Here is a 23500-nt window from a genome sequence, read left to right as displayed (position 1 = left end):
AAGGCTTTTGTTTCTTGTGCATCCCAGCTGATGTTAAATACCAAATGTGACAGATATGGCAATATCCTTGAAAGACCTTATTGCATTAAGTTTATGTATTATTGTGGGCCGGGATTGTATGCAATCTCTTTAGAGGGGAGATGTGAAAGATGTGAGACCTGGGAGTTCAACAGACTATATTGAAATTGTGCCAGGCAAGTATGGACTTTTGGGACAATAAGTGTTAAGTGGATTTTCTGGGGAATCCCTAAGGAGGGGTTAATGCAAATTCCCCAACTCTGGTTCTGCAAAAATGTAGCCTTTTGAAGTTACTTCCTGAGGAGAGGGTCATTATCTGCTGATTACCTGTTACAGAAGGCCAAGATCAAAGGCCTGAGCTGCATAAGGAAATGGCTGATCTGCCCATTCTGGGGTCTGTTTCTGGATCTAAAATAGATGGACTTGTAATCATGGGGAAAATCCAGTTGTGGGTTTTGAAGGACTAAAACCAACCAGATCCCTGTCTTGGAGCTGGGTGTGATGTCTGGTAAGCTTTTTAGCATGTGTGCAGGTTCTTTTATTGTTTTCTCTGTAATGCTTTAACTCCAGAATAAATTTGCTTAGGAGAAGCAGTGTGGTAACTTAGAACTGCAGGTAATATACTGATCATAGCCCTCACAGAGAAAGCGGAGCACTGGTACTGTCTTTTTTTTTTTTTTTTTTAAGGCTGTCTGGCTTGCTGGGTATATCACAGTGTAGGGCAGGGAGCTGTGCAGCCTTAAAATCCCTGGTCAAAGGGAAATGAGATGTGCCCCCACCTTATAGAGGGGATGGCTGGGAGCTGGAAGCCTAAAGTGGTTGCCCTTGGTGGACCATGGGTGGGGGAGGGAATATAGTGTGTCAGTTTCAGAACCCATTACATGATTTTATTTATTTATTTATTTTATGGCTAAAGGCTGTCTTGAGAGAGCCATTTAAGTTTCCAACGTAGCCATTAGGGAAAAGAAGAAATAGAACTTTCAAAAGAAAATCCTTAAGTATAAAGTTAATCTCCATTGTAGAGGTCGGGATATGTATGTAGATAGGAACAGATACGAATACTGGCAGTTACTTTAGAAATAGTAGTAAAATGATTAATGTCATTACATAAGTTGTTTTCAGTTCCTTTTTATATTGTTTGCTGTCCTGGTCTTTTGATTTTGCTATAGTGTGGAGGAGCACATGTACTATCCCCAGATCTGCTTTTGTTTTTGACAGCACATGTCCAAAATCACACTATAGCTATAGATTTAGGTACTTGGCAGATGATTTCTCTTGGGTTATGACGACTCTTTTTTCAGATGTTATCCAGGGACAAGACACACAGATTTTATTTTGTAATTAAATAGCAGTTTCACTTGGTGAATTCAAAAAGTGCAAAGGATTAAATAATCTTTAGAAAATATTCTGCATTTGTCTGTATTGTTTCCGACTAGTACCCTATTACCGAGAAGTAAAAATAAGCTTGTAACTGTCAAACTGTACATGTGTATACTTAAGCAAGGATGCATATAAACGTTAACATATTGAAAGAATTAATAGGAAATGTAGCATTGTTTACTGATGTATTTTTTTTTTTTTTTTTCTGTTGTGACATTGATTCAGATTCTTAATTTGACAGTCTTGTCAAACAGCAAAATACAGAATCTTTTTAGAAGCACTTCTAACTTTTGGTTCTGTACACTATTACTCATCTTTATTAGACTGTGATATTGAAATAAAATTTAAAATACTGAATTAGGTTACGAAATCTTGCTCTAAAACGAATCTTGTGTATAGGTTCATCACAGGACTTTGACATGGTGAAATGTTTGCGTCATTACATTTTTATGTAGTAGGCTGGAAAAGAAGGTTTCTGCATCTTCTATATAGTGAAGAAAAGTACATCACACTTATAAATAGCATTTCCAGTGCTGCCTTAATCTTAAAGGATAGTGTATGCCTCCACCCTTCTTAAGGGATGTGAAACTAGCATTTCAGCCGCAGTGGACACTCACCAGCAGGCCAGCTCTGAACCATTCTTCTACAGCAGAGTTTCTGCTCACTTTTTTTTCTCACTTGGATATAGTGGGTAGCTTTTAGTCTCAGACGTGGCCCAGAATCCTTTGTTTTTTCTCTCTTGGTACCCTCTTTGGAGCACAACTGCAGCCAGAGCAAAGCACTCGGATGAATATTTGGGAATTTATAGGCACCTCTTGCATATGATTGAGCAGAAACAGACATTTTTTTCAAGGGGAAATGAGTTTGGGGATGAAGGGAGTTATTCAGGCAGTGGAGGGGCATTCATTTCCATCAGTGCCTACGTACCAGTGCATCTAGGACAAATCTTAGGTATTACATCATTTCAGAATAATTTAGAGAATACTTTGAGGCCCTCTTTCTCCACAATTCTTAAGTATTTTCTCCATTTAAAAGTTGGACTTGCGTAGTGTTGTAGTCCAATGACTGTCTCAATTAATTTTATATTTATCCTCACTATCAGAATTTTCAAAGTGCATCTAGTCCTTCATCTTTACTGAATCTGTTTCAAATTTGCTCTGCTTTTGCCAGCAGTCTTATGTAACTTGCATTGGCTGACAGTGTGGGATTCCCAAAAATGCTGGAGGGCAAAAGACAGCTCTGAGTTGACATAAAGATTTTATAAATCTAATCCACCTTTTCAATTTCTAATGTCTGAGATTCTATGGGTTTTGATTTTGGTATCTGAGAGAGGTGTCCTCTTTTCAAAGCACACAGCTCACTTTGGGCAGAAATGTAGCAGGTGGTGGGCATTACTGAAAAACAAATATTCTCTTACTGTTCATGACTATCAAACAAGGGCTTAATATGAAGCTTTTCTCAAATATTGGAATGCTTAGTTGTCCTCAATGTTTTCTGATCAATCTAAAAGTAAAAACATTTAATCAACTCAAATATGAAATAAGTGTTTCATTTGTCAGAATGGTGAAAGCTACGGTCCACGTATTAACACAGATACTTTTTCCCCCTATTTTGTGTCCTTGGATGGACAGAGGAAACTGGGTCTGTTGAACTGGAAGCTGATTGTCAGGATATTCAGGGCTATAATCATCAGTTTGGATTAGGCAGTTATGACCATCTAAAGTAGCTTATTAGGTGTAGCAATAAAATTGTTAATGGGGCCAGTCAAAATTTAGACTCCAATAGCCATGAATTCTTTGCTCTTGGTGGACTTCTTAATCTACTTTACCTGTGTCACTGTGCCTCGGTGGGTCACAGCTGAGGATGTCAGTTCAGGACAAACTGTGGAGAAAAAGGGCACACTCTCACCCTAGCCTGGTGGTTATTCTATCATTAGATTATACCAAGCCAGTTTAAAAAAAGTAAATTTCTGTCTCACCACACTAGTTAACAAGAAGCTAAAGATGCAGCCTCCTTAGGCCTTCCAGCCCTTGTCTCACCCCCTAGGCATTGGACTTTGGTTAGTTACTGAAAACCAATGTAATCAAAGAGAGGGTTCTTCTAATCCCAAGATAGCCATGTCAATATGTAACCCAGATTTTATCCAATAATCATGCTGAGGAAAGTTTTAATAATAAAATAGAGTTAAAAACTGTTAATCATATACATACAAATAACTGCAAAGTCCTTATAAGGTTTGTAGCAGTGATTGAATAGACTGCTGACTTGTAAAGTCTCTCTGGTAATTTCCAAAAGATTGGAAGGTCCTCAGTCCATAGTTCAAAATGTTCCTTTTAGTTGTAAATCCACAGTCCAGAGAATCAGGGCAGGAAAAAGGCAAAATGGAGATATCTCAGGGGTCTTCTATATCCTCTGCCATGTGCCTGGAAATGTACTGTCCCAAACAAAGCCCACAGCCCCTGCGTATGGAAAGTTACTGGCCCAAGATGGAGTCCAAAGTCAAATGAGCATATGATATGTCCTTAAATGCTTTGACTCACAGGGGTAGCCATTGCCCATGTTCTTGCTGAGGCATCCACAAGAAGAGCTATCTGGGCAAAAAGTTTCTTTTATGGTCCATAGTGAGAGCTAAGTGTCCTTGATGGGCCATCAATACATAGCTGTCTGGCCTTAATATAAATTTTACCTGCCGGGTGTTACCTGGGAATACAGCACATGTGTATGCCTGTATGTAGCCAAAATTCATAACTTCAGATATGAAAATGAAACAGGCATATAAATGGGATAATCATAATTAGAAAATCATAACTTTTCCATTGACACCTTACATGACATATGTTGTACAAGACTTGTAGCTATTGTATAACAGTTGGTAAAATCAATGACCTAAATGGTCATATTCAATCATTCATCATCACAACCTTTATATTTTATGGAGTATTCAAGTTTTTAGCCAAGAACAGGTTTACAGAGCTGTTTACTAGTCACCTTAACTTCCATGTGTTGCACAGTAATAAATGAGTAATATCTATCTCCGTATAAGTGCAGAACCACTACAAGAAAGAACCTAAGCATCCTCTACACACAGCAGTGGTTCTCAACCAAGGGTCTGGGGCAGGTTTCAGGGGGTCCGCCAAGCAGGACCAGTGTTAGACTTGCTGGGGCCCAGGGCAGAACGCTGAAGTCCCACTGCATTGGGCTGAAGCCTGGGGCCCTGAGCAACTTAGCTTCACCGTACCCCCCAGTGGCATGGGGCCCTGAGCAATTGCCCTGCTTGCTACCCCTTAAAGCCGGCCCTGGCTTTTATATGCAGAAAACCAGTTATGGTGGCACAGGTGGGCCATGGAGTTTTTATAGCATGTTTGGGGGGCCTTAGAAAGAAAAAGGTTGAGCACCCCCTGCTCTACAGTGTCTCTGAAATTGTAGGGGTTCTCAGACAAACATTCTGCATTCTCCTGTGGATTTGCCATTGTCTTGAGGCATCAACAAATCACATGTTCTTGGCCGTTGTTTGCTGTGGTGTCGCAGTGACTATGCAAAATTTGGAAGACTTAGTCAAGAAAGTAAAGTTGTGAGGGTTTTGTGTTTTTAAGAGTACTTAGTCTTTTACTAGCTGGCATTTCAGGGAGAGAGGGAATATATTTTGTTGCTTCATCAGAAGTTCAGAATAACGCAAAATAACTTTAATAGCATTAAGAAGAAAAACATGTTTGTTTTGTGTATTCTTTTATTGAAATGCATTTATTAGCACTTGAATGTATATATTTGCCCTCTGCTAGGATGTATAATACCATGTGAAATAACTAAACAAAGGGAGAACACTCTTTATAAATTATAGGAGAAAATGCTCATGATCCAAACTTCTGTTTTAGTTTCTTCCCAGGTGGAAATAAAATGGAATATGTTGTAGATGGAACACACTTTTTTTTCTCTTAATCCTGATATTTGCAGTTACTATTTTACTATAGGCATAATGGGACCTGAATAGCTAGTACATTATGCTGTATTCTTTCAGCTTTCCCCAATTGTAATTCTGGGGTAGTTGAACTCTCACACTTGGTATCCATTTGACTATTTCTTTGACAGTTTTTTGGTCATCTTCCCCTACAGAAAACCAGACCGGGAGAGAGCTGAAGATCTAGACTACACTAGCAGAGATTGTAACTACTTTGGCCTGTCTCCAGAGGAACGCAGAACGAAGCAGGCCATAGAAGAATCTCGCTCACTTTATGAGATTCAGCAAAGGGATGAACACGCTTTTCCTGCTCTTTCTGTATGTATGCTTCAGTAATTGTAGGTAATAAGGTATTTTTTACAACCTGCCAGTGAATCATTAATTTGAAATTTAGTTCTCCGCTCTTGTGATCTTTTCTTATTACTTTTGAGAAGTTAAATGACTTGTCTTGCATCTCTTCTGTATAAAGTTAAATAAGTACAATATATAGAACTGTAGATCATAGATCAAGACACTTAGCAGTTTTCCTTAGAGAATTACAGATATAAGCATTGAGATGTAATGACTAGAGTGGTCACTGAAGCCAAAGAGCTCCTTGCTCCATCCATGTAGAAATGGACCATGTTCCAGCAGATCCTTTAGGCTTAGCTAGGTTTCATGCAGGGAATTTGTACATCCCCTGTACAGTTACCCAGTTACAGTTATGCTGCTTTTCCTTTGTGCAGAACTACTCTAGTTCTGTTGCTGTGGACCCTCTATACAGACAGAGTTGGGAGCAGGATTTGTTCTGAAATACAGTTCTACTCTGTCTCAATTTGTCCAGGTGAAATCTGTTTACTTAGAAGTAAAACAATGGCTTTCCTAACTGCCAGTTCTGCAAACTCAAGCTGGGATCTGAAAATCAAGCGGTGCTCTAACTTATTCATGTATCGTCCTCAGTAATGAACATTCCTTAGGTTGAATTCTGTTCTTTCTTACGTGGAACTCAGTTATCTTCAGAGGAGTTGAATAGGTTTAACTGAGTGTGGATTTTAGTCCTTCATTTGAAAGTTGGTTGTCCCTTCTGTTGATGCATGAGTCAGGATGGAATTCAGCTTCATCTCCAGTAGCTTGTTGCCTCTGCTGAACTAACAGGAGTATAAAAAACATACTTTGCTTTGTAAAGGAAGCAGATATAAGTCTTAATACACACAGGGAACAGATCTGCTGGATAAGAAGCTGTTGTCTTCACATAATCACGCTTTAGAATTTTTAGTTTGGATTTTTTTTTTAATTTGTATTTCAGTCCGGCAGAAAACAGAAGTAGGGGAGACAGGCTGAAATACTAATAGGTGTTAGATTGTGAGGGGAATGGGATTTGAGAGAGACCTTGAGTGTCTTGCTCTTTGGGGATGACAATTTCCAGGCAGAGGGCCTGATTCTGCTTATCTTAAACTTTTCAATGGTGTTACTCCTGACTTCCATTGTTCTTCATAAGAAGCGAATCAGGTCCAGGAGAGCTTTCTGGAACCTCCTAGTAAGTAAAGAGCAGAACTAGACTGGAGGAGACCACCATCTCGTTGTTGCAGTGTGGGAAATGCTGTGATGCGCCTGCTCAAATATGGAAGAATATTAGGATTTTAAAATGGAAGAATTTATAGATTTTAGAAGTGGAATAGAAACCCCCTTAGGACTGTCACCTGATGTGCTGAGGCTACCTCTAAGCCTGTTTTACCTGGCAGCTTGGGACTTCAGTACCCTGCCTGGTTGTGCCAGACACTCTGGCCTGCTACAAACACAGACCCAGGTCTGAACCACGTCCCCTGAAAGCTGCAGGCTTAACTGAAAACAGCTTAAGAAGTGCTCCTGTCTCCGACACCCAGTTCCCAATGGGATCCAAACCCCAAATGAATCCATTTTACTCTGTATAAAGCTTATACAGGGTAAACTCATATATTGTTCGCTCTCTAACACTGATAAAGAGAGATGCACAGCTGTTTGCTCCCCCAGGAATTAATTACTTGCTCTGGGTTAATTAATAAGTAAAAAGTAATTTTTAGTAAATAACAGAACAAAATAAATTACTAAGCAAAATAAAACAAAAACATGCAAGTCTAAGCCTAATACAGTAGGAAACTAAATGCAGGTAAATCTCACCCTTAGAGATGTTTCAAGTAAGTTTTCTTTGGCAGACTAGACTTTCCTAGTCTGGGTCCAGCAATCATACCCCTGTAGTTACTGTCCTTTGTTCCAGTTTGTTTCAGGCATTTCTCTGGGGTGGAGAGGCTATCTCTTGAGCCAGCTGAAGACAAAATGAAGGGGTTTCCAGGGGCTTATATAGTCTTTCTCTTGTGGGGAAAATCCCCTCCACAAGATGGAGTTTTGCTGACACCTGGGGAAGTCACATGTCTATGAACGATTCAGCTTTTTGCAGGCCGATGCCGTTGTTTTACATGTTTGTTTGAACATTCCCAGGAAAGCTTAGATGTGGATTGGCATCTTCCAAGGTCTGTTGTTAGCTAAGCACTCCCAATTACTTGAATAACCCCTTCACGCTATGTTGACCAAATCTGCCTTATGTGCTTCCTACAGCAAACACTTTAAGTACAAGCATAGAGCCAATGCTCATAACTTCAGATATAAAAATGATACGTGCATACGAATAGGATGAATACATTCGGTAGAACATAACCTTTGCAAATATGTTACATGGCATATCTAGCATAAAACATATTCCATTTATGTCATATTTGCACTCATAAGCATATTTCTGTAAAGCATTATGGGGTGCAAAGTCACAAGCTTAATAACCTGAGCTCTTGACTCAGAGGTGAGCCACACTCTCTCGGAATGCAACAGTGAATTGGGTGGGTAGAAAATTTGAGATTAGAAGGCTGCTTCTTTTCTCTGCCTCCTGCTGAAAATAAACTTGCATTCATGGAGGCCAAGTGAGGTAATTTTAGATGATGGCACATTGTTTTATACGTTCCTGTGGCCAAGCCTTTTTATATGAAATGCTGAATTTTGCGTCTCTCAATTTCTTTAGAACCATTTAGTTTGTCAGGCTGCTATGCAGACTGCTGATACTTGCGTGAAGATCCGAGCTGTTAATGAGAAAAGAAACAGCAGGTGGAAGGCAAATGTGGAAGAGCGAAAGGATAAAGGTAGTGTAAAAAATGTTTTCTGGACTAAACATTGTTAGCTTTTATATTAAGTAACCAAGTCTGAGATTTTCAAAGCTGGGGATGTGCCTATATGTGGATTTATGCATCTGACTGGGTACATGAGGGTAATTTTTGTGACAGTGGTCAAGTGCAATGTAGTTGTATGCTTTGGGGAGAAGGTGCTTGTTTTCTTGATTTATGGGTATGGTCTTTGGGTCAAACACCTTTCATAGGAATTTTCAAATTATGTGGGATGGCACACAACAGGAGCTAAATGCTGAAAAGCTAGGTCTTCTGACCCACATCAAAATAATTAGGTGCCAGTTTATATTGAAATTAGCGCCAGATTAGAGTTGCAGAAACTGCTGATGGAGAAATGCCAGAGATACTTGCTCAGGTGGAAAGAGGGTTCATCTAAGAAAAAGCAAGTAAAAGGGGTTAGTGCCTAAAGTGACTTTATCTTATAAAATTGTAAGGGTAGGGGAAGGAATTGAAAGAAGAGTGTGTGAGTGAGAGATTGAATTGCAAACATATTTTTAAATTAAATAGTGCTGGAGAAGGGTGAGAGGTGTGAGATTTCCTTCTCCCATATTCCTCAATTCTTTGTGTATTTGTCAGGTAACTCTTGGAGGAAAGATAGGGTAACTAAGCTCTCCTACTTCTGGTGGGGTTCATTTTGTGATGGCGATGGGGAGGAAGGTTGCAGTTGTATAGTGGGAGAGCAGACAATTGTTGTGTCAACACAACATGCAGCTGGTAATCTGCTTTCTGGCCTTTGTCTTGTTATATATGAACTCTGTGAATCTGTTCCCTGCTTCCCCTTTCTTTACTGCATCATGTTGAAGCTCCTTGATCTTGATTTCAAGGATCTATCCTTCCCCATGTACCTATTTTTGCCTCTTTTCACCTGTCCCCTTTTCTCCTCTGCTCTGATAAAGACAAATAGGCATTGAAGCTCCTATATCTGATTCACGTTTTTTTTGAAAGTGCCTGCATCAGGCAGAGCAGGGACCTGAACTTAGGTCTTCCACATCCAAGGTGAGTGACCTAACCACTGGGCTATTGGCTTTTCTAAGCTGCGTTGGTCTCTCTTTTTTTTTTTTTTGTGCAAATTTTCATAAGGTCTTGGTTTTCATCCCAATGCAGAATGAAAACAAATTCTGAAACCTTGAAAATTTTTGTGAAACAGAAATTTTGTTTTCCAGCCAGCCCTACTTATTTTGGCTTATTCTGCTTTCCACGTTTATGCTATTTTGAAGTAACGTATAATTGAGCTGAAGTAGAAAGGTCATGATGTATCTGAAGATTTAACTTTGGAAAGACAAGTTGTTATACTGGCTGAAGTAGTCTCTCTAAGGTGCCACAAGTCCTCCTTTTCTTTTTTTGGCTGAAGTTGTGACTATTATAAATGATTTGATGCTTCATATACGATGTTATATCTTTTGGTATTACAGATTCAAATTCCAGGCAGGTCCACTTCAGTCAGAAGTTTGAGTCAAATTCATCTGAGGTAATTTAAAGAAAAGACCAAAGCAATTCTTTCTCTCTCTCCCTCCCGTAATGTGCATTAAGCAGCACAGCGTAAGGTGGCTAGCAGAGAGGTAGCTGTCTTCAGCGCCAAGGCTGCTACTGCTGCTTTAGTACTTTCTGTAGATTATTGTAGGAGGGAGACTTGTCTTATTTTTGAACTTCCTCAGAACCTTTAAGAGTCTGTTTATGTGGTCTCTCTCTGCAATGTAAATTCTACAACTTGGGCTATTAAGAGCACTTCTGAACCTGGATCTCTATTTGCTAGTGTACCCCATATGTTCACAGTGTGAGTCTCTGTTCCCCTCTAGTGGTTGGACCTCACAGGTTTGAGTCTGGCCTGGTTTAGGATCTAGAGGTTCTCACTGTGATTCCCTGCTGCCAACAGATCATCAAGAGGCATCACATTAGGCTTGCCATAGTAGCAATCTGATAAACACTCATCTGATGGCCAGCCCACCTTTTTAACAAAGTGTTGTGTGCTTAATATCTTTTATTGGCCTTTTTTTGTAGAAAAAAAATAGAGTAGCATTGACTCTCCATTTTAACTTTTGTAATAGAAGAATGGTGGAGATACCAAGTATCCAAAAGCTTCATCTCCTTTGAAACAAGGAAAGACACAATCTCAATCTCCTGCTGAACAAGTAAGAAATGTTTGTTTAACTTCTGGTTTTTTCAGCCATGAGGCCTCCGGGCATTCTTGCCATCACAGCCGTATAGCTATTGAAGACAATTACTTGGTATTGTGGTAGTGCCCAAAGCCCCCAGTTAGGATTGGAAACCCATTATGCTAGGTGCTATATGAAGACCTGGTCCCTATCCAAAAGATCTTGCAATTTAATTGTAAGGGTGATCCCAGGAGTTTGTGAGTAAGGGGTTAATCCACATCCACCTTTTAAGTGAATGCTACTTGGGTTAAACACTTTTTCTCTTTTTTCCCCCTCCAGCTATTTCACCTTCTATGACTTTCCCAGTGACCAATATCATTCCCTCTACAACATTCCCAGCTCCTGCTGGTCTAGGAAATTGTTCAAACAACTTTGGTTATGTTTTGATAGCATCAACAGGCATTGTGGTTGTTACCATCCTCTGATCTCTTGTATTGTAGCACAGTATCATACATGATGAGTATCTGAGCAGGCCCACTGCTTCATTTAATCAGTGGCTTTTCTTTTTGGAGGTGAAAAACAGTAAATTTTATTATTGTGAGAGTTGCTGAATTTACTGCCTGGAGATGGGAGCTTGATATTCATTCATGGTATCAACTTTTTCTGGAGGGGTGACCCCTAGGATGAGAGGGTAGTTCAGTCTCCATGCACAGTCAATGAACAAGACTAAAGGTGGCTACGCAGTTAGGATTCCTATTTTGTCAGTAGCTTGTTAGCTAATGTTACTAGATGGTGTTTTGCTACTGTGACAGTGGCAGCCTGGTTAAATCTAGATTGTCAAACCTTTGTGAATGGAATAGAATTTAGGCTCTTATTCTAAGTAAGCATTATCTGTGAGCCCTACTAACTTCTCTTGGTCTCTTTGCTTTATAGAAACTGACAGCATGCTTACCATGTGTAAATCCAACTCCCCCTCCTGCCTTCTCTGAGGTGCATTTGCCTCCTACAGTGCCTTCTATTCCAGCCATTGTGCCAGCTTGGCAAAATGAGCCAACTTATCGACCAACAGGTTTGAAGAAATCTTCTTTGGTCTACTTCAGAGACTTATTGTACCATGTTCAGAACGGTCTGTCTGTAAAAAATGACTTCAAATTGTCTGAGTGGGATTTTGAAAAACAGACATTGAAAGATAATTAGAATACTCAACTCTCCTAGCTGCTTTTGAAAATCCCAGTTAGCTTCAGTTGTCCATATAAATGTCATTGCTAATTAAAATAGTTCACGTGACCCTTTGCCTCTTAAGGGAAGAGGGGTTGGGGGAAGTATTACTATTCCATTCCAGCCTGGGTCACTTAAAGATTCAGCTGTAAAATTCAATTCCCTTTTGTCTTCTGTAAGGGTATTTTTAAATAATGCAAGTGATAAGATTTTTGTTAGCACTTTTGGATAGACTGTTGTACAGTCCCTTTCTGAAAACTGTTTTTTGAATTGAGCCTTCGTTTTCCTTCAGCTTCATTTCAGGACTCATGCCCCTCTTTATCGTCCTAAATAATTAATCTTCCTGATGGTTTAATCCTACAGTTACTTGCTATCTTATCTCTCATTAATGTACTTTAGCCAAATTCTGTGTACTCATGTCTTTCGCTCTTCCCTCTTTTTCTTAGGTATTCCAACCCAAATACCTGTTTCTTCATTGATGCCGGCCCCGACAACTGGACCTGATTCTGTTGTATCCCAGGCAACATCTGCTCCAGTTGCCGGAGTTCCTGTGTCAATACAAGCAGTTAACCAGCCTTTGATGCCTTTGCCTCAGACACTGAATCCTTATCAGGACCCATTGTTCCCTGGATTCCCTTTTAATGAAAAGGGGGAGAGAGCCATTGCACCACCTTATTCCCTGTGTAATACTGGGGATGATCTACCTAAAGGTAGGAAACTGTTATATTTTACACTCTTTCTAATGGAATGTCTTTGTTTAAAATCTGGATGAAGGAGAAGGAAATGTATTCCTTTAATTTGTTTTGATAAGTGCTGAAAGATTTAACAGTTGCTGTGCTACTATTCTTTGTATAAAAAATAAGTAAATTGTACTGTTCGTTTTTAGCTTGTGCTGCTAATGGTAATTTAAGTGGTGATATTCATAACTCTATTGTGAACTTTTCATGGCTCATAATCTGATTCATGAATTTACTTTCTTATATCAGAAAGTCTGATTTTTGTGTAGCTTACGTTTAAAAAAAAAAAAAAAAAATTTCCTTGACCATATTGTATATATCTGTTGCCTGTTATGGCAGTGAAAAATAGCAGATGGAATCTTGTGTTGTTTTAATCAGAAATTTGAACCTTACTCAGCAATTTTCTTACTGGTCTGGGAAAAGGCATATTTTAGCATTTTAAAAAGAAAAATACAAGGAGTTCATGTAGAACATACCACACCTGACTGGATGGTGTGTTCATTTTGGTAGCATTCTCTCTTACATTTGTAAACGGAGTTCGGTTCCTTGAGCTATTAAAACTGGAATTTAAAACATGCAGTTGAGTTTCAGATCATCTTATATCAGTCCAAGGGGAGTCGAACCAGCAGGCTGAAGTAGCAATATAAAGTGTTGAAGTTTTCTCTACTAGAACTGTAGCTGAAAATTTGCACAGAATGAGATTGATTGCTGGGTGGGAGGAAAAAGTGCGTTTTTCTTGGTGTTAATTAACTTGATGTTTGTTTTTTTTCTCTAGATAGAAGTATTCTTCGATTTTTCTTTAATCTTGGTGTGAAGGTAATTATCCAAACTCTCATCAATGAGATTTTTCTACTTAACCTCCATCTCCCACATCCCTAAATGGTAACTTTAGTAGGGGAAAATCAAAAACAGATTGATTTTTATTTTTATTTTTTTTAAATTAATACTAATGATAGTAACTTTGTATGGGGATTGAGTGGCTCAAGGTACTGGTAATGAAAAATATAGATCTGCTTACCTCTGAGTTGCTGCTTTAAATACAGCCCAAATCAAAAGTGACTGAATAGCATTTCCATCATATGGCTGTTTGACATGTGTGGAAAGGAGCTTGGTGGACAGTTTTCAGAAGACAGATGTTCATGTCACAGAAGTCACCACCATCACAATTCACAATAATTTTGACTTTTTTGGCTGGCAGCAGAGAGACCAGAGATTGAATGGATCATGGGGATGGAGCTCTGAGACTCCTAGAAGTGGTCCATCTATGTCAATGGTGAGACATCTTGACAGGGCAGCTTGGGGGGGGGGAGGGTGGGGGGGGAAGCTGTACGGCTGCTGTTTTATACTGTACCATTTGTGTGGTTAGAGGACTTCAGTCTCTACGACTGTCAACTGGATATTCTTCATAAGCAAAAACAATTCTTACAGATCTATAAAATCCGTATGGAACACTACAACTTGTTCAAGCTGTTAATTTTTTGGGGGGGCCTCTGTTATGAAAATGCTATATTCTATCCATAGGTAAGGCTAAGATTTTGCTCTCCATTATGTGCTTTTTCTTTTGCACATGCCCCCACTTCTAAAATTCTCAGTCCTTTTCCTCTTCAAGTTTTTTGTTGGCAACAGACTCTGTTTTAACCTAAATTAGAAATGAGCTGGACAAGCCATTGTTAAATACAGGACCGGGGTTTGGGGGAAATAGGTGTTAATCATGTTTTGAAAGGTGTTTTTGTTTGTTTTTGGATGTCTTCTCTCAAATATAACTTCTTAGAAACTTCAGATAAGGTTTATTCAAAAGATTTTGGTGAATGAGACGTAGCACACAAGACTAATGTTCAGGTTTCCGCCTCTGAGTTGTTTTTGAATTCCAGTATCTCAGAAATGGCTAGCTGAAATCACTTCAAATTTGAGCAAGGTGTTCTCTGCTGGCAGCAGGCTACACGTGCAAAATTTGGAAGTGAAAGGCATGTTCACTGAGGTTTTTAGTGGTGACTCCAAAATTAGGCATATAATTTAAAGCAAGCCTCAAGTAAGAACAGGCTACCCTCTCTACCATATTTTGAAAACTTTTCTCTTATCTCAAATTTTATATCAAATAGTTTGCTTGATAGGCAGGGCAGAAAAGGTGGGGGAGTAGCAATGTATGTAAGGGAGCAGTATGACTGCTCAGAGCTCCGGTACGAAACTGTGGAAAAACCTGAGTGTCTCTGGATTAAGTTTAGAAGTGTGTGCAACAAGAGAGATGTAGTGGTGGGAGTCTGCTATAGACCACCGGACCAGGGGGATGAGGTGGATGAGGCTTTCTTCCGGCAACTCACGGAAGCTACTAGATCGCATGCCCTGATTCTCATGGGTGACTTTAATTTTCCTGATATCTGCTGGGAGAGCAATACAGCGGTGCATAGACAATCCAGGAAGTTTTTGGAAAGCGTAGGGGACAATTTCCTGGCGCAAGTGCTAGACGAGCCAACTAGGGGGGGCGCTTTTCTTGACCTGCTGCTCACAAACCAGGTAGAATTAGTGGGGGAAGCAAAAGTGGATGGGAATCTGGGAGGCAGTGACCATGAGTTGGTTGAGTTCAGGATCCTGACGCAGGGAAGAAAGGTAAGCAGCAGGATACGGACCCTGGACTTCAGGAAAGCAGACTTCGACTCCCTCAGGGAACAGATGGCCAGGATCCCCTGGGGGACTAACATGAAGGGGAAGGGAGTCCAGGAGAGCTGGCTGTATTTCAAGGAATCCCTGTTGAGGTTACAGGGACAAACCATCCCGATGAGTCGAAAGAATAGTAAATATGGCAGGCGACCAGCTTGGCTTAACGGTGAAATCCTAGTGGATCTTAAACATAAAAAAGAAGCTTACAAGAAGTGGAAGGTTGGACATATGACCAGGGACGAGTATAAAAATATTGCTCGGGCATGTAGGAAAGATATCAGGAGGGCCAAATAGCACCTGGAGCTGCAGCTAGCAAGAGATGTCAAGAGTAACAAGAAGGGTTTCTTCAGGTATGTTAGCAACAAGAAGAAAGACAAGGAAAGTGTGGGCCCCTTACTGAATGAGGGAGGTAACCTAGTGACAGAGGATGTGGAAAAAGCTAATGTACTCAATGCTTTTTTTGCCTCTGTTTTCACTAACAAGGTCAGCTCCCAGACTGCTGCGCTGGGCATCACAAAATGGGGAAGAGATGGCCAGCCCTCTGTGGAGATAGAGGTGGTTAGGGACTATTTAGAAAAGCTGGACGTGCACAAGTCCATGGGGCCGGACGAGTTGCATCCGAGAGTGCTGAAGGAATTGGCGGCTGTGATTGCAGAGCCCTTGGCCATTATCTTTGAAAACTCGTGGCGAACGGGGGAAGTCCCGGATGACTGGAAAAAGGCTAATGTAGTGCCAATCTTTAAAAAAGGGAAGAAGGAGGATCCTGGGAACTACAGGCCAGTCAGCCTCACCTCAGTCCCTGGAAAAATCATGGAGCAGGTCCTCAAAGAATCAATCCTGAAGCACTTACATGAGAGGAAAGTGATCAGGAACAGTCAGCATGGATTCACCAAGGGAAGGTCATGCCTGACTAATCTAATCGCCTTTTATGATGAGATTACTGGTTCTGTGGATGAAGGGAAAGCAGTGGATGTATTGTTTCTTGACTTTAGCAAAGCTTTTGACACGGTCTCCCACAGTATTTTTGTCAGCAAGTTAAGGAAGTATGGGCTGGATGAATGCACTATAAGGTGGGTAGAAAGTTGGCTAGATTGTTGGGCTCAACGGGTAGTGATCAATGGCTCCATGTCTAGTTGGCAGCCGGTGTCAAGTGGAGTGCCCCAGGGGTCGGTCCTGGGGCCGGTTTTGTTCAATATCTTCATAAATGATCTGGAGGATGGTGTGGATTGCACTCTCAGCAAATTTGCGGATGATACTAAACTGGGAGGAGTGGTAGATACAGTGGAGGGGAGGGATAGGATACAGAAGGACTTAGACAAATTGGAGGATTGGGCCAAAAGAAATCTGATGAGGTTCAATAAGGATAAGTGCAGGGTCCTACACTTAGGATGGAAGAATCCAATGCACCGCTACAGACTAGGGACCGAATGGCTAGGCAGCAGTTCTGCGGAAAAGGACCTAGGGGTGACAGTGGACGAGAAGCTGGATATGAGTCAGCAGTGTGCCCTTGTTGCCAAGAAGGCCAATGGCATTTTGGGATGTATAAGTAGGGGCATAGCGAGCAGATCGAGGGACGTGATCGTGCCCCTCTATTCGACACTGGTGAGGCCTCATCTGGAGTACTGTGTCCAGTTTTGGGCCCCACACTACAAGAAGGATGTGGATAAATTGGAGAGAGTCCAGCGAAGGGCAACAAAAATGATTAGGGGTCTAGAGCACATGACTTATGAGGAGAGGCTGAGGGAGCTGGGATTGTTTAGTCTACAGAAGAGAAGAATGAGGGGGGATTTGATAGCTGCTTTCAACTACCTGAAAGGGGGTTCCAAAGAGGATGGCTCTAGACTGTTCTCAATGGTAGCAGATGACAGAACGAGGAGTAATGGTCTCAAGTTGCAATGGGGGAGGTTTAGATTGGATATTAGGAAAAACTTTTTCACTAAGAGGGTGGTGAAACACTGGAATGCGTTACCTAGGGAGGTGGTAGAATCTCTTTCCTTAGAGGTTTTTAAGGTCAGGCTTGACAAAGCCCTGGCTGGGATGATTTAACTGGGAATTGGTCCTGCTTCGAGCAGGGGGTTGGACTAGATGACCTTCTGGGGTCCCTTCCAACCCTGATATTCTATGATTCTATGAAAGATTTTGTTGAGATCTCATGCACAGCACCACTTTTGAGACTGGAGAAGTCATATTTAGGCAATTTAATTCCTGGTCAATTAAATGTGTCAGAATAATCCATTTGATGCTGAACATGAAAATGGAACCAAAAGACTGAAGACATGAGCTTTCTTTCTCTCTCTTTTCAAAGTCTATCTTTTAGCTGGAGTTAAGGTTGCAAGTATGTGCCAGTAACTTACAAGTAAAACAGCTTATATAAGAACGTTGTTGACTCTTCCTGTTGCAGTGGCATGAATCTGAATTGGGGTCCCATTTATCAAAAAGCAATTGTTAGAAACAGGGAATTTAAACTTTAATTTTAAATTAAAAGAATTTAAAACATTTTGAAAACTTAGGTATGCATAGGTAAAACACCCAAACAAAATTCAGTTCCTGAATTGAGGAACAATCAAAAATTCTGAACTGATCCATCAAAAAACAGATTCATCTTGTTGGTGTCCACAAACACTAGAAAGCTTTGATTTGAATACTGCATTGGTTGAACTTGCTCTAGTTTTTATTGTGGCTATAAACAGTCCACAGAAGAAATTCTTTACAAATTCACAGTTACATCAGTATCCTACTGAAGGCAGACATCCCCCATTCTTCATTAAGATTGCATATGCCACCAGTTAAATCAGTGTCATTACATGTTAGTGTATCAATGCAAACATCATAGGCCCAGATCAGGAAATCAGAATACTTGCAGAAAAGAGCAAAAGTGAGGGTGGTGGTGAAACATGATATACCAGATATGTGTATATATATTAGTGCTCTGTGCTGCGGTACATTCAATAGCTCATCTGCAAGCATTTTAAGTGTAGTGCATCTACAAACTTAAGATGTCTCTAGTTGTCTGCAAAGTACTTTAAGCTATTATGAAAAAGGATGACTAAGGGGAAATGGGAGGATGTTTAACTGTACTGTCACTGTACCAGTACAGTGGCCTTTTCCCAACATCAGACATCTGCAGCACATGGCTGTGGATTTCCAGAGTCCTTTAGAAAAATTCATGGTTCAAAAATAACAAAACTTATGTTTGAAAGAAACAAAGAAGGGAAGATAGGAGACTGGTGTTGCTATGGGGATAGAATTAACAATGCTGTGTGACCATAACTGATTCTTTCCATACTCTACAATATTTTGGCTTTCTTTCCTATATTACCTTATCAGGTAGTTTCTTGGGTTTCTGACTGTGGTTGTTTAACGGGAGCATTCTTGTAAGGGCTAGTCTAAGTGGGGAAATTTATCAGCGTAATTGTATACCAGTATATCTACCCAGGTGAACACACTTGTTCTGGAATAATAATGCCTTTTTCTGGTTTAGCCTTTCACTTTGGAAGTGGTATAAATTAAACCAGAAAAAGGCAATGTTTTTCCAGAATAAGTACCCACATGGGAAATTATACAGCTATAATATATTTGTGTGTGTGTACAGTAAATTTTCCCATATATTCAAACCTAAATCACCCCCATGCCTGCCTATTCTACCCATCTTAAGTTAATGACATAGTCTCTCAATTTTAAATCCATCTTAAATAAAGATGTTTGTTTATCTAGAGAAGCATTATGTATACCATTGTAGTAAATGCTGTAGCAGCATTTCCATTCTGCACTTACAATTTTAAGGGAGGTAATTTTTTCAAGCTTTATTGTAAAACTACCTCTGGTGTCAGACTTGGTACATCTGACTTCATCTGTGGAGTAAAATCGTTTGTGGTGTTTTTTAATGACCAAATCTGGAAAAAAGATCTCTTCGGCTATCATAATTTAAAGAATGAAAAGAGAGAGAAGTTAGTGGTTTTGATAACTTTGTGTAACTAGTCAAAGTCTCTGGTTTGGTTCACAGAAAATTAGCTGGCCATTAGTCAATGTGGTTGCTATGTACGTTAAAAATATGCTTTTGTTTCATAGACCTAAATTTGAAACTCGCTTTGTGGATCATATGATTTCCATTGCTGGCAGTGTGCGTTATTTAGGATGTAGTCTGTCATCTTCTGCGTAAGAACTGTCTACTGGCTGAAGTACACTGACCAAAGAGTAGAATTGCTGACAACCTTGGAGGGCAGCTATGTCTTTTTCTCTCTTATAGAGAATCTCCTGGTCTGGAAACTGGCTGTTGGGTTACCATGCCCACTAATGCCACAGAAGTAGCCACTGGTAAAATTCTCGGTGTCCTACAGGCTCTTTCCATATAGGCCTGGGAAATGTCAGCACCTTTAGTGGACATGATAATCCAGCAGCTCCCAGACCAAAGGAGAAGACGTACTTGCAGTAAGTGCAAACTGTCTATTCTCTGTTAGTGCATATTATTAGGTGGTGACAGAAATCCAGTTAATGGGCTGCAGAATGTGACCTTACTCAAATATGGCTTTTGAATTTTGTGGCAATGAGCCTCACTTCAGATGTCTGCAGATCTGTATGTGCATGTTTCAAGATGAGGTAACACTATTTTTTCCTCAGGATTTTGACAGAATGGATATGTGGGTTAAGTGTCCATTTAACACCTATGATTCAAGAAAGTATCTAGAAAACCTGAACACACTTAAAAAGCATAGCTACAACTTAACTCGCTCTGTTATGCTTTCTGTTGGTCTGTGTTTAAGCATTTTGACAGTGTTCTTTCTGTATAGTCAAACTGTTTCCCCTTTCACACAGCAATAGGAATTTAAAAAAAAAGATTGTAAAACTGTAAAAATAGGTCAAGGGACTTGCAGGCAGATATGATATATAATAAAAAACTACTTTTATCTCTTTTAAAATAAATTGACTGGGTTTCAAGTTGACAAATGACTTTACAGTGTGATATTTTACATCTGTTTGTTTTAATTCCTTAGTAGACTGAAACATCTTTGTTTTGCAGGCATACAGCTGTCCCATGTGGGCACCACATTCTTATTTGTACCCTCTGCATCAGGCTTATGTAGCTTCTTGTAGAATGTACCCAAAAATTTCAGTTCCTGTGTATCCTCACAACCCTTGGTTCCAAGAGGCGCCACCAACTCAGAATGAAAATGAAATGGCACAAACAAACAGACACTTTCCTATGCAGAATGAGGCCAGATCCGATGATCAGAGTCTGCAAGTTGACACTAGGTCTCCATCATTGCCTCTGATTATATCTACAGCTCAGGTGTCAGAAAGTCAAAGACAGGTCTGTGTAGAATCCGAGAACCCAGTGCAAGCTCTTCAGTCAGATCAAGATGAGTCGGTGAGAGGAAAAAACATGTTCCTGCACCCTCCATTTGGACACAATCAATTTTTAGGAGCTGTTCCAATAGCACCTCCTTTTTTCCCTCACTTTTGGTATGGGTGCCCATTTCAGGGTTTTATGGAAAATTCAGTAGTGAGACCTAATGTTATGTCACCTGAGGACAAAGGGGCAGCTGTTAGCCCCTTAGCAAATATATATCTGGCTGAAGAATGCAGTTCTCCAGTTCCAGTAACAAGTTGTGTGGAGCATCTTCGGAAGGTAGTGAGTGAAAGTAGCTCCAGTGCCATACCTCTCCCTGTGGCCAGTTTGAGCAGCGAATCTGATGTCCTGGATGAAACCTCAGCCAGGATGCCGAAGATGGAGCAAATATGTACTGCTGTTTCTCCTGCTAAACAAGTGAAGGCTGCACTACAGAATCATTCTACACAGATGCAGGGGATCGAGAGGCAGACACTGGTGTCACATGCTTCACCATCAGTAACAGAGCCACCAAAAAATGAAATGAAAAGTAATATTCCCGGTCATAAGGAAAAGCCAGAGAAAGCCAGAGATGCCAAGGCTACTGATAATTTACAGGCCAACTTGGTAGAAAGCAGGACACACAGAGCAAGGGAAGAGAGCTCTGAAGATGAAAATGAGGTGTCTGATATGTTGAGAAGTGGTAGATCCAAGCAATTTTATAATCAGACTTATGGCGGTGGCAGAAGGCCAAGAAATGAATGGGGCTACCCTTCTAGTCGGGGAGGATACCAGTACCCAAGAAATGAAGAAGCCTGGAAAGGACCACCGAACAGAAGCAGAGATGAAGGTTACCAATATCACCGAAATTTTAGAGGGAGGCCATATAAAAATGATAGAAGAAGGGCAATCATGGGAGATAATCAGAGGGGGCATCTAGCATAGGCATGTCTTATTGGAAAGTTTCAAATGCCAATACAAATTTCAAGGAGAGACATCTAAAATCTTCCCAGTTTTTTTTGTTTTGTTTTAAGATAGGGTACACTTGTAACCTCAAAGTAAGGCCTGGGGGAAACGAACTCCTAGTCCTAGCGTTAAGTTTCTTGGCAATTTAAATATTAAGTTTTTTGGTTGAGGAATTTTTTCCAATTTCTGGAAGTAGAAAATAAAATTGTTTTAAAGTATAAAAACAATACAGTTCAATATTGAACTTTTTTCCATAGAGGTTTGAGTTTGTGATACAATAAAATGTTTACTGGAATGATACAAATATAGTATTTGACATGATCTAGGTTCTAAAACTGATGGTAGTGTTGCACCAAATATAAATGTATATTTTATCATACAATGCCTTAGTTCTAAACTGAGCTAAAGGAATTTTCAGCCTACCGCACTGTTGTCTTTGACATGCTTCCAACCCAAAGGCCTTTCATCTCAAAATCTGTCAAACTTGAATGTTTCTCTTTAGTGTGTTACATCTATGGCAGTCAGCTAACTGTGTCTTAGATATGTTGTATATAGTTCTTTTAATATTCATAGGGTATATTTTTTTGAATTTTAAAAAGCATTTGTTGAAATCAAAATTGAGACAAGCAGTCAAGAATAGCTGTGTGTGCATTGATAGAAAATTCAGTGGAATGGCTGTTTCCACCAAGAATTCTTAACACTGGTGTGACTATAATGGTGCCTATGCCAATTAAATATTTACAAAGACAATAAAAAATGTAGATGCTATGCATTTCCAAAATATTCTGCATCTGTTATAATAGCAGAAGTTTTTTAATGCCACTTTAACACTAATGCACTGACAAATCCTAAATATTTTGTGAGCAGAAATGCATAAAATACAAGTTACATTTTTTTTAAGTTTGTATGATGAGCTACTGTTCAGCTTTTTTGTTGTTGCACTGTTGATGCAAATTGGTTACGCTTTTGCATGTACAATTCATTGCTGGAACTCCTTTTTAAAAACAAGATGTGGTTTTCAAAATATATTCTCTAGAGTTCAGAAGAAAGCGGCTTCTGCCTTATATTTTTACACTGTGTGTCAGAGTTCTGATTGCTGTTTCTTCTGACTCTTAAAGATGATCTTTGCAGTGTTCCTGATTATTGCCTTTGCAGTTGGGATATTCAGCTATCCAAACTCGAGAGTGCAGTGTGCACACTATTCACTCAGCTCTGTTGCTTTGTAAAATTAACAGTTGTGTATATTTTTATATCTCTGTATATACCAGTGTAAAAGGTGATCGTGCCCTTTTATTCATGTCTATGAGATTGTATACCTTTGATCAGGAAACTTGAGTGATACTGTTATATATATGACGAAGCAATTCTTTTCAGATGCATGCCATGTATAAAACACCTAATTAAAAATAAATGTTTGTCCTTTCACTTTCTTTTTAAACTATATAAAACCACTCATAATCATCGTCAATCTTCTGGTTCTGTTGATATCTACAAATGGCATATCAGTAGAACTTGGTGAATTGCTACTATATTTGTGGCTACTGACCTGAACTCTCAATCCGCACTGTATAGCAATTAACATTTAGGCACTTAGCAAAATATATATTAGAGTGCATTTTATAAATGGAAATTGTAAAGGCAGTACTGTTTTTACCAGAGCAAGAAAAATATTTAAATCAATTTGAGTGGAAATATATTTAGCAATTAGGTTTAGTCTATAAGGTTGCTATTAAAAACGAACACTGGAGGGATGTACTAACTAAGCTCTTGCTTCTCTATTCATATTCAGTGATTACATAAAATAATGGGGTGATGGTTAGCTAATAAAGTTAAGAAAGCTTCTCTTCACAAAGTGTAACTTCCCCCTGCTCTTTACAATGCTGCTCTTTGAACTCAATCTAATGCTTACTGAATTCTATAGGCATTGGAACAGATGTGTAGTCATATATGCCTTTGTATGTATTATG

The 23500-nt window shown here is 39.7% G+C and overlaps 1 protein-coding gene across 2 annotated transcripts in view; it reads left to right on the top strand.

The window, feature by feature from the left end:
- The window catches only part of OTUD4 (OTU deubiquitinase 4), a 45865-nt gene extending 22907 nt beyond the window's left edge, over positions 1-22958 (top strand). Inside the window, exons 15-23 of one of the 2 annotated variants that reach the window (XM_037897342.2) lie at positions 5509-5671; positions 8379-8496; positions 9951-10006; positions 10584-10667; positions 11565-11700; positions 12296-12559; positions 13362-13402; positions 13785-13859; positions 20259-22958. In XM_037897342.2, the coding sequence (XP_037753270.1) occupies positions 5509-5671; positions 8379-8496; positions 9951-10006; positions 10584-10667; positions 11565-11700; positions 12296-12559; positions 13362-13402; positions 13785-13859; positions 20259-21512 (2191 nt within the window). In that variant the 3' untranslated portion in view covers positions 21513-22958. The remainder of the gene's footprint in view (positions 1-5508; positions 5672-8378; positions 8497-9950; positions 10007-10583; positions 10668-11564; positions 11701-12295; positions 12560-13361; positions 13403-13784; positions 13860-20258) is intronic. The other variant, XM_037897343.2, reaches the window with a different exon arrangement.
- The last annotated feature ends 542 nt before the right edge of the window (positions 22959-23500 follow it).

Source organism: Chelonia mydas, chromosome 4 (assembly GCF_015237465.2).
Source record: "Chelonia mydas isolate rCheMyd1 chromosome 4, rCheMyd1.pri.v2, whole genome shotgun sequence".
NCBI lineage: Eukaryota > Metazoa > Chordata > Testudines > Cheloniidae > Chelonia > Chelonia mydas.
Note: the sequence above shows the minus strand (reverse complement) of the source record. Positions and strands in the feature narration are given on the sequence as shown.